Raw genomic sequence first — 10,635 nt, 5'->3', positions numbered from 1 at the left:
TTTGGCTGACAAACCATGTTTAGTGTGGGATATGCAAGTTATTAATATGCGCTTCTATATGTCAAATATGACCAACTATGATTCAATATCACACTAATCTTGCTTAAGCTGTTAAATGGTTCTGAAATGCACGTCGCATGTCAGATTTCACATTCATAATGTTGTTAACAGAGCAATTACATGTTTAAGTTCTCAATAAAAGTGGTACAATATGCATGTAATTGTTAAAAGTAGGGCTGGGCACGGGCCGGGACGGGCTGAAATTGTGGTAATCCCGAAGCCCGTCCCGGAAATAAAGTTCGGTACGGGCCGGGACGGTTTAGGCCATTTTGAGAATTGATCCCGAAGGGCCCGAACCCGATCGGTATCGGGCCGGGACCGGGCCCAATCCGGGACAGTCCCGAAAAAAAAAAAAAAAATCTAATCGAAGTTGCAAACAACACTTATGGAGTTCTGGGTTTTCTCCTCCTATAATCAAGAACTGTGATACTTTATCACCATCAAGAGTTGCCGTAGTCAGAACCTTCAAATTCGAAGCATGCCTCTTCACCAATCGTTTCATCAGTCCCAGCAATATGTCCCTAAAATCCCAAAATGCATAAACATAATATCATATTGCAAAACACCAAAAACTGAATCACAAAATCGTCTGTGGTGTAATTTCAAGGCGAGGCTGCAGACGAAAAATTAAAAAATCAGAACAGAAACTTACATTGCTGCCTTTCCAAATCGGAAGCCGGATCAGATCGCTGAGGCGGAGGCACCACCTTGATCCGGATCAAATCGCTGATCAGATCACCAACCACCCTTTCAGCTCAATCAGATCGAAACAAAGACATGAAATTTATATCGAAACGAGAGAAAGAACAATACTTGATGATGGGTCCGGGTCGAGTCCGGCGCTGGCGAGCTGAGCGGAAAGTTATGGTTGGGTTCATGGTTAGGCAGCAGAGAGAGAGAGAGAGGAGGAGGGTCTAAGACTATCGCTGCTGTGTGTGTCTGTGCTTTATAGTGAGGATCGACTGACGTGAAGAGGAGAGAGTTTGTTGAGGTTACCCGACGATGGAGATGGCGGCGACATGGCGAGGCTGATAGCCTCGTCTGTGAATGATCTGAGAGAGCAAAAGAAGAAGTGAAGAACTGGAGAGTGAGTGGAGGAGAGACTCAGAAGAGATCAAGACTGAACAGAATTGGGGATTAGTTAGCATTTTAGGTTAAAACGGGACGGGACGGGCCCTAGCAGGATTTATTGGGCTGGTACCGATCCCGGGCCCGTTTCTATCGGAACGGGACGGGACGGGCCCAAATAGAAAATTTCTGATTTTAATCCCGGCCCGTCCCGACACTTTTCGGGACGGTTTCGGTACGGTATCGGGCTTTCGATTTTGGGTGCCCAGCCCTAGTTAAAAGATTTCAGTTAGGTGATCGCTTAAGCAGCATGGAAAAAGTGGTACATTTTTTGTTCAAATGTCATCTTTTATTAATTTATATTTTTGGTTGTAGTGGTTCTTCTCACTAATATATTGTAATGCTTATGTTGATAAAATGTTAGATATGTTGGAGGAGACAAAGATCAAAACAGAGAATGCCTATGCTGATAATAAATATTGTTGGTGAAATCGTAGTTCGCCCAGTTAAATCAAGGATGAAATTCATTTGTAATATCACTTAACTCATTATGTGTGGAGCTATCTTTTTTTTTTTTTATCATGTTTGTTATTTTAACACATACGTAGTGTCGATTTTATTAAGTGTTGACTTTAGTAGATTAAAATTGTTGAAATTGAGTAATTATACATATCCATAATATGCAAATATTTTGGAAGTTCATGTTAAAAAAAGAACAGTTCTGAAAAAGTAAACCCTAGGGTTTGAGCGGAGCAGAGAGCGGCGGGGATTCTTCCGAGGATCCTCCGATCGCTTAGCAGTGGCGAGGCTATTCGTCGTGGAGTGTGGCGATGAGGGAACTGGCAGTTTCTTTGCTCGTGTTTCTCTTCAGCGTTGGCCGGTGTGGAGAAGACCTGAGTTGATGTTCGTTTTCGACCTCAGATCGGTGCTGCATTTGGTCTAACAGACGGGGATTTATGGTTTTTTTGGCTGATCAGCTAGTATGGCGATGGGGTAGACCACCGGACGTCGGCACGGTGACGAGGACGGTCATATTATATGGCCGAGGATGTCATCATCTGGATCGTTTGTCTGTGATGGCACGATCTGGGATGGAGGCATTGCAGGGCGTGCTGATTCCAGGCGTGCGGCGATCGGAGGTGCAACAAGGGGCAGCGGTGGTACCGGTTCTCCGTTTCGGCACCTGGTCCTGCCTTGATTGGGTGCCCATATCAGATTTCTAGGTGCCCAGTTTAAGGTCGTGGGCTTGGGGGCTGGGCTGGCTTTGGGCCCAAGACAGAGCCCAGTGGTTGGGCTTGAGTTCTCCACATATTTGGATTTGGGACCTAGGAGGTGTTTTGGGTACTTGTTTGCTCCAATGTGTTCTTATTATTTCGAGTGTGTTGTGCTTACGTGCAGGCAGATTGCTCATTGCTATATTCTATAAAAGATTTATGTATAATCAAGCTGTGAGTACCACAATTGCGTGTCTGGCGAGCAGTGTTAATTGTGCTGGGGTGAACATAGTTTCGAGTCATCTATCGATCTCTTGCATGCCCGATTTACAGATTCTAATGGTTTGGTTTCCAAACCTCAAGGTCATGGCAATGGTCTCATTGTTGGTAATTATCTTGAGGAGGCTGAGAATTTATCTTCAGTTTTCTGTTAGTTTCTCTATAAGTGCTTTAGAGCTGTATTTTATTGTACATGAACTACCTGTTGGTGTAGGACACCTTCTGGTTTGTTCTAGCTTAGCTCTAGCTTCAAGCCGTTTGTGCCTTTGTAGCTTAGCTCATATCATTACCCGACTCGTAACAATAACATTTGGCATTTGATTCAATGAATTCACTTTTCAAAAAAAAAATACTTTGGAAGTTCATGAACTTTAGCTTATGGAATCACATGGAAGTGTGATGATTTTCCCATTGTAATTTTTGTTTCTTATAGTAAATTAATTGCAATGGTTTGTGTTTATAACATTGAAAAAAAAAATTGTCTGGAAAAATAGGCAATGATGAAAGGTGAAAAATAAAGATACCATAATACAATCAATCCCCCAATAAATCTGCAGCTTATGGTGCCAAATCTTCCTATTTGGATTTTTAACCTTCACTCTTCTTCAACTCTTTTTATCTCTAGATTGCAATCTATCATCACTTTCATATTTCCTCATACTTGGAGTCTCTCAATCGGTTTCAGCATTTACAATTCTTGTAGCTCCCATTGTTTCCGCATACTTGGTTGAACTTGAACATTTGTTAAGATCTGCTGTAGCCACCTAACAAAATCAAATCAAATGCCAAATGTTATTGTTACGAGTCGGGTAATGATATGAGTCTCTCTTCCAGCTTACATTCATATTGTGAGAAGGAGAGGGAAATCGATCAGATGTAACCAACCCCCCCCCCCCCCCCCCCCCCCCCTTTTTTTTTTTTTTTGAGAAACTTTATTCCAAAGCTTCATTTGCTGTAAACAATTATAGACATCCATGGGAGATTGATTAAGTACTGACGATTATAGTCATGCATCAAAATAGGTAAATTTGAATTTGTTGTAAATACTACAATTATGTAGTTGTCCACGTAATTATTTTGAGTAAATATGTAATACTCATTAGTTAGAGTTCATTATGTAAATTGAGAAAATTTGAGATTGATCACCAAGAAACCTTGATAGTGGTCACCAACTCCCCAAGTAAATTTGGGAGTGATCACCAAGTTAGTGTGATCATCAAGTATCTTTATCCCTATTTAAAATAAATTAATGAGAATGAGAAGACACATCTTTTTTCCCCATCTATTTTCCTCTCTTTCTATTCTTAACTTTCTAGCAAGTAAGTTATCTCATCCCTTATTTTATAACAGAATTAAATTGAGTAAAATTATTTCTTGCATTTCATGTAAAATGATTGTACGCCCCTAGACAACTCTTGCACAAAAAATTCGCATTTTCATCTACAAATAATTGATTCAAACCGACTATATATTATCCCATTAAAAGAACAAAAAGTATCAGATGTTCAATTTCGGCTACTCCAAACCCAAGTAAGGTTTGCCTATTGTGCCCAGGACTCCACTTCTTTCCATTTTCCAATAATAAAAATTGGGCCTTCATCACCCCGGGTCGAATTATCCAGGCCCGCACGTCTTAGCTTAGGGTTCGGCCCATATTAACATCCATAGAAGCTGACTCCCACCCACAATATAGAAAGAATCAGTGAACTTAGAAGAAGAAGAAGACCGTCTTCGATTCTATATAAACCAGTCCCAAACCAAGCACCTCGCACTACCAAAATCTGAAGGCTTCGATTTCCGATGGAGCTCAAGTCGCTTTCTTTCCCCGCCGACAACCCTCCGCTTTCAGTACTCGCGGCGGCCAAGCTCGCCGGGATTTCGCTCCCCACCGACGCCTCTCTCGCCCCCGATTCTCCTCCGGTTCTTCACTTCTCCGACGGGTAAGCCCTAAGCCCTGACCATGACGTGTTCCGTTTGCTTTTCGTTTAGTTTCTGTCTTCAAGGTTTTTCAATTTTTGCGATTTGCTTGGATTTGTAGGCGAAACCTGCGCGGCGTCTCTGCGCTTCTTCGTTATTTCGGTCGTGTTTCGAATCTGTGCGGCGGCGATGCGTTTCAAGATGCTCAGATTGTTGAGTGGCTTGAGTTCGCTCCGGTGCTTTCAGTCGGCTCTGCTTTCGAGGATGCCTGCAAGCATTTAGATGAGTATTTGGGAAGCAGAACCTTCTTGGTTGATCATTCGTTTTCGATCGCCGATATCGCAATCTGGTCAGGCCTTGCAGGTTAGTAGCTTTGCTTTCGTTCACTTTAGTAGCTAGGACATAGTCTCAAGGTACATTCTTGATTGGATGATTGATAGGAATGCTAGAGATTTGTATGGTTGGTAGTTATAACTCTATGCTTGGCAGGAGCTGGGCTTAGATGGGAGAGTTTGAGGAAGTCAAAGAAATATCAAAATCTTACTCGGTGGTATGGTTCGATATTGGCGGAACATGGTGATGCATTGAATCAAGTGACAGGTGCATATGTTGGCAAGAAAGGCTCAGCGAAATCGAAAGAGAACCCGGCCAGTCAGCAGTCGAAGGGCGTAAATGGAGATGTAGTGAAAGCAGGAACCAACAGGGGAACATTTGAGGTGGATCTTCCGGAGGCTGAGGTTGGTAAGGTGAAGTTGAGGTTTGCGCCGGAGCCGAGTGGTTATCTTCACATTGGGCACTCGAAAGCTGCGTTGTTGAATCAGTATTTTGCTCAGCGGTATCAAGGTCAGGTTATTGTGCGGTTTGATGATACAAATCCTGCTAAAGAAAGCAACGAGTTTGTGGATAATCTTCTCAAGGATATTGAGACTTTGGGCATCAAGTATGAGACGGTTACCCATACTTCAAATTACTTCCCTGAGTTGATGGAAATGGCCAAGAAGCTGATTAAAGAAGGTAAAGCATATGTCGATGATACACCTAGAGAGGAGATGCAAAAACAACGAATGGATGGGATTGAGTCAAAGTGTAGAAACCACAGCATAGAGGAAAATGAGAAATTGTGGGAGGAGATGATTGCAGGTTCAGAGAGGGGTCTGCAGTGTTGTGTTAGAGGGAAGCTGGATATGCAGGACCCAAATAAATCACTCAGAGATCCAGTTTATTATCGTTGCAATCCAATGCCACATCATAGGAAAGAGATAGGGTCCAAGTACAAGGTCTACCCAACTTATGATTTTGCTTGTCCATTTGTTGATTCCATTGAAGGTATAACTCATGCACTTCGATCCAGTGAGTATCATGATCGCAACGCCCAGTACTATCGGATTCAAGATGATATGGGACTGAGAAGAGTGCATCTGTATGAGTTCAGTAGGTTGAACATGGTCTATACACTCCTCAGCAAGCGCAAGCTTTTGTGGTTTGTTCAAAATGAGAAGGTCAACGGATGGGATGATCCTCGATTTCCAACTGTTCAAGGAATTGTGCGTAGAGGTCTCAAAGTTGAAGCATTGATACAGTTCATTCTTGAGCAGGTCAGGCACTAGTCTGTCATACCATGGTTAACGACAGTATTTTGATTTATGTCTATCTCAGTATCTTACAAAACCTTAACTGCTAGATGCCAAGTATATGAACAAAACCATGGTTGGATGACGTAATGGAAAGCACCATTTGGTCATGAAACCTGCCCAATGCTTCCTATGTCCTCTGTTTCATACTTATACTAGTTTATTTTTACAAGTCAGAGACTTTCAGATAAGTTGAATTTAGTAACTGATTTTTTATGTTTGCATGATTTAGGGGGCTTCAAAGAATCTGAATCTTATGGAATGGGACAAACTGTGGACAATTAACAAGAAGATTATTGATCCTGTATGCCCAAGACATACTGCCGTCATTGAAGAGGGACGAGTGTTGTTGACCCTCTCTAATGGCCCTGAAAAGCCATTTGTCCGCATAATACCTAGGCATAAGAAGTATGAAGGTGCTGGAGAGAAGGCAACAACATTCACAAGAAGCATATGGATAGATCGAGCTGATGCAGAGTTGATATCAGTAGACGAGGAAGTGACATTGATGGATTGGGGGAATGCCATTGTTAAGAAGATTGAGAAAGACCAAGACGGAAATCTTGCGCTCACAGGGGTTTTGCATCTTGAAGGATCTGTGAAAACCACCAAATTGAAGCTTACCTGGCTGCCTGAAATAGATGAACTGGTTAAGCTCTCATTGATGGAGTTTGATTATCTGATAACAAAGAAGAAGGTATGTGCCATTCAATAAGTGTGAAGTTTCCTACGGCTTGTCATACTATTTATTAGTATATGAACTAAAAAATTCATGAAAATGGTTAATTTGTGGGTTCAGTAATTGTATGCATGATGGTTTATTGCTCTAGCTTATCCATGATGGTACCTATATGTAATTGAGTCGGTTGTTTTAATCTGTAATTGCAGCTTGAGGAGGGCGAGGATTTCCTTGATGTGCTTAACCCATGTACCGAAAAGGAGACAGCAGCCCTTGGGGATTCCAACATGCGAAATCTGAAGCGTGGAGATGTATTGCAACTTGAGAGGAAAGGGTACTTCAGATGTGATGTACCTTACCTCAGGCCTTCAAAGCCTATTGTTCTCTTTGCAATCCCCGACGGCAGGCAGCAGGCTGGGTTAAAGTGAAGAACTTCATCAAAAAATTTTGGCTTCATGAATACTTGTTATTTCAAATTGAATGGTAGAACTTTGAACTAGTTTGACCAATCCTAAAAGCACCTTTCAGTTCTTGTAGTCTTCAATTCCGAATATTTGGCAATGTTAGGATGGAATGAGATTTCTGTCACTTATTTTGTACTGAATCTTTAGCTGTATATGACTGCCAACCAAGTGATTTCCATTATTGGAAGTTACAACCTGCTTTGAATTTATCTATATTGTATGCATTTATCTGATGTGCGTTAGATTTTATTAGTTTCCATTTTCATATTTCTGTGTCTGTAATGTTCTGTAAGTCTTTAACAAGCCAAACCGTCATATTGTCATTGCTATTGCTATGTAACTTGGTGCTTTTGATGATTCACAGACGTCGATGGGGCGTGTTGAAGGTATCTATATATATGAAGCACAACATGCAAATCTGAGACAACTCAACCCTAAAATTCTCTTAATATTATTACAATTATTGTGCTTGTAAAGTAACGACGAAAGATATGTTGGAGGATACCAAAACGTAGAGTGCCTAAAGAAAAAATTTATTCCTACATCAATAGTTCAATACTTGTGATTGGTTGTTGTGCAGAAATTTCTAAAATCTTTGGTCGACTAAATTTATGATGGGTTGTAGAACACTAGAAAAGGAAATGTAATTCATCTATAGTTGATAGAAATTATATGAGCTGTATCCTCTTAGAATCCTCAATAGATTGAGGAAGCAGTGGAGTAAAGCTGCGCTGACAATTTGTTGTTGTTTTTGGGTTGAGTTACTATTAGAGCTTAGAGTTTTTGGCAAGGTTAAACACAAATATTGGTAAAATGAAATCCAAACATCTTTAATCATTTTTCTTTACTTTGAATTGGCCTCAACGTTATGAAACCTAGCAATAAAAAAATTATATACATAATATGGTCGATACGTTTTCTTTTGGGTGAAAACAATGAACATATTAGCTAATACACCATATTAAACAATAGCCATGAGTGGTATCAGGAATCACCTAATCATGATTTTAACATATAATACTATGCTAGGCTTGTAAACTAACAATCTATTCTCTCCTTGTTTGTTCTGGTGAAGAGTGGTCCTATTTGAAATGTCCTTTTGCGTTAAAGAAACCATATTATGCACCTAATCACTCCTACCTCTGCAAATTTTTCTCTCTATTATCGCTTTATCCCATTTATGTTTGAATGTTTCTGTTCAAGGACTAGGCAATTCACCAAAAAAAAACAGGACTAGGCACATGTTCATCTATTATTTGTTTTAAGAGTCAGTGCATATGTGCATATAGAAGTAGTTTACTTACTAAGATGGGCTTTTAATTTCTTTTGGAGAGATTAGTGCCATCCGACAAACTGTGATTGAGTTGTCATCGAAAAAACTAACTGTGACTGAGCCAAAAGTGAGTCATGATTGTAAGTGGGAACAACCATATGTAACAATCACTTCTGCATAATTTCCACAAAAACCAGTCTTTGATTTCCATGGTTGAAGAAAAGCAAGGGGCTTTGAAAGCCACAAAGTTTGGTGAATCTCTCTGGAGTCTGGTTAGAAAGTGAACCAAACTTAACCAAGAAGTTATTAAATCATATCAGATTAGGTAGATAGCTACTCCTCCAGACTTGAAATGTGTTATTAATCATCAACCACCATAAGTACAACAACAACAAAAAACACAATTAACTAAGTTTGAAGGGACCGGAAGAAACACAGAATGAAAAAAAAACACACACACACACATTGGATTAACAAAGAAACAGAGTACAATTCCCCCACCCCATCAAGCTAATACGTAGAATAGTTTGAAAATTTCTAGGCCTTGGGTGCAAACTTGGCCTTGATCTTCTTAATCTCTTTAGTACCAATCTGGAAAGTACTGGTCAACACATCATCCTCCACCGGCGGCGAGGCGGCGAACAATGTGAGGGCAATATTGGCGGTACCCTGCAGCTGAGAGTTGAACCCGGCGATCACGGAAGCAGGGACCTTGCCATTGTTCTTCTGGAAGTGAACTAACCCCTTTGGGAACACAAACACTTCACCCTTGGCAATGGTCTTGGAAATGAGCTTGTTTGCTGTGGTAATGAACCCAACATCCAACGAACCTTCGAGCACGAAGACTATCTCGGTGGCGCGTGGGTGAGTGTGAGGTGGGTTGATGCCTCCGGGAGCATAGTCAATTCGGGCCAGCGAGACCCCGAGGGTGTTGAGGCCTGGAATCGTCTGGACATTAGCTGCAGTCACCAGAGAGCCGAAGGTGTTGTTGGTGAGTCCTGGCTTGGCTAGTCCGGCAGAGAAGAAGTCCTCTGCTGTTGCATTTGCTGCGTTCTTGCAAGCGAAACCATTCATTTTCACCGCTGTTCATTCATCACAATCGTGTCAAAAGTCTGGATCAGAAAATCATAGACTCGAAGATAATTAAGCAAGGAGAAATGAAAGGGGTTGGTTTGTACCTGAAGCGTAGTCGGCGACACAGATATCTTGAAGCATGTCTGGATCAGCAGCTGAGTTGCTGAAGACGATGGCAAAAGTCATCACAAACAGTGCCAAAACAGCCGCCATGATTGTGTTTTGCTTCTGCTGCTGCTGCTGCTGTTAAGAGGAGTATTAGTCAAAGAGGACCCAAGAGAAACTTGGGAATGTCGAAAAAGGGAGACGTGTGTGGATGAATGAATAGGAAGTGATGGGGTAGGAAGTGTATTTATAGTGAAGAACTGAAGGGTAGTTGAACGTCGATGGTAATATGGTAACTAATAATTCAATGTTTGGATGGTAAGGTCGTGCTGATGTGAAGGTAAAGCATGGAGCTTGCCCTGTTGTAGAGCTTAGACCAAAAGCAACGTCATCGATCATTCTGCCTTGCCCTCTCTCCCTCCCTCTCTCTCTCTCTCTCTCTGTTTTTGGGGAGCGTTGACCTCATTTGCGTCGCTTGCGCGTCGAACGGATCTGACCCAAAAGAAAATTCTTTTCTTCATAATAGTTTTTCTCTTATTCTTATCTTTCTTTCTTTCAATAATAATTAAGTGAATTGTAAGGTGTTGATTCTTCCCAGCAACACTAGTCTGGAGTCTGGACCCCGTGTGAGAAATATTTGTAAAGTGGTTTACGGAGTGGTTTTTTTTTTTTACTCTGGACGATAATGTAACTCCTCCCCCCACCTCATCTCTGATGTCAGTGAGATTTGAACCCGTGACCTCCATAGTGTTAGTTAGGCAAGCTAACCAACAGATCACGGCTCACCGACTACGGGGTGTCTAAGTTGAGTAATTAGCTAAAAGAAAGAAGAATTCTCAAAGAAAAAAATGTGAGGAGGTTTAGATGTGTT

General features: G+C 41.3%; 2 protein-coding genes and 1 long non-coding RNA gene across 3 annotated transcripts; 1 reads left to right on the top strand and 2 right to left on the bottom strand.

Annotated features, from left to right (window-relative positions):
- Positions 1 to 96: 96 nt before the first annotated feature.
- LOC133720245 (uncharacterized) lies at positions 97 to 1,195 on the bottom strand. Its single transcript, XR_009851781.1, has 3 exons — positions 874 to 1,195; positions 713 to 786; positions 97 to 581 (listed from the first exon to the last, which is right to left on the bottom strand). It is a non-coding gene; the product is annotated as an uncharacterized LOC133720245 (long non-coding RNA).
- A 3,122-nt stretch (positions 1,196 to 4,317) lies between these two features.
- LOC133720945 (glutamate--tRNA ligase, cytoplasmic) lies at positions 4,318 to 7,521 on the top strand. The gene is made up of 5 exons (XM_062147437.1): positions 4,318 to 4,561; positions 4,660 to 4,901; positions 5,028 to 6,133; positions 6,402 to 6,866; positions 7,058 to 7,521. Exons 1-5 carry the CDS (start codon positions 4,422 to 4,424, stop codon positions 7,274 to 7,276), a joined length of 2,172 nt encoding a protein of 723 aa, XP_062003421.1. The 5' UTR covers positions 4,318 to 4,421; the 3' UTR covers positions 7,277 to 7,521.
- Positions 7,522 to 8,911: 1,390 nt separating this feature from the next.
- On the bottom strand, positions 8,912 to 9,997 carry LOC133720982 (rhicadhesin receptor-like). Its single transcript, XM_062147476.1, has 2 exons — positions 9,764 to 9,997; positions 8,912 to 9,667 (listed from the first exon to the last, which is right to left on the bottom strand). Exons 1-2 carry the CDS (start codon positions 9,870 to 9,872, stop codon positions 9,123 to 9,125), a joined length of 654 nt encoding a protein of 217 aa, XP_062003460.1. The 5' UTR covers positions 9,873 to 9,997; the 3' UTR covers positions 8,912 to 9,122.
- Between the last annotated feature and the right edge of the window lie 638 nt (positions 9,998 to 10,635).

Source organism: Rosa rugosa, chromosome 7, assembly GCF_958449725.1.
Source record: "Rosa rugosa chromosome 7, drRosRugo1.1, whole genome shotgun sequence".
Lineage (NCBI taxonomy): Eukaryota > Viridiplantae > Streptophyta > Magnoliopsida > Rosales > Rosaceae > Rosa > Rosa rugosa.
Note: the sequence above shows the minus strand (reverse complement) of the source record. Positions and strands in the feature narration are given on the sequence as shown.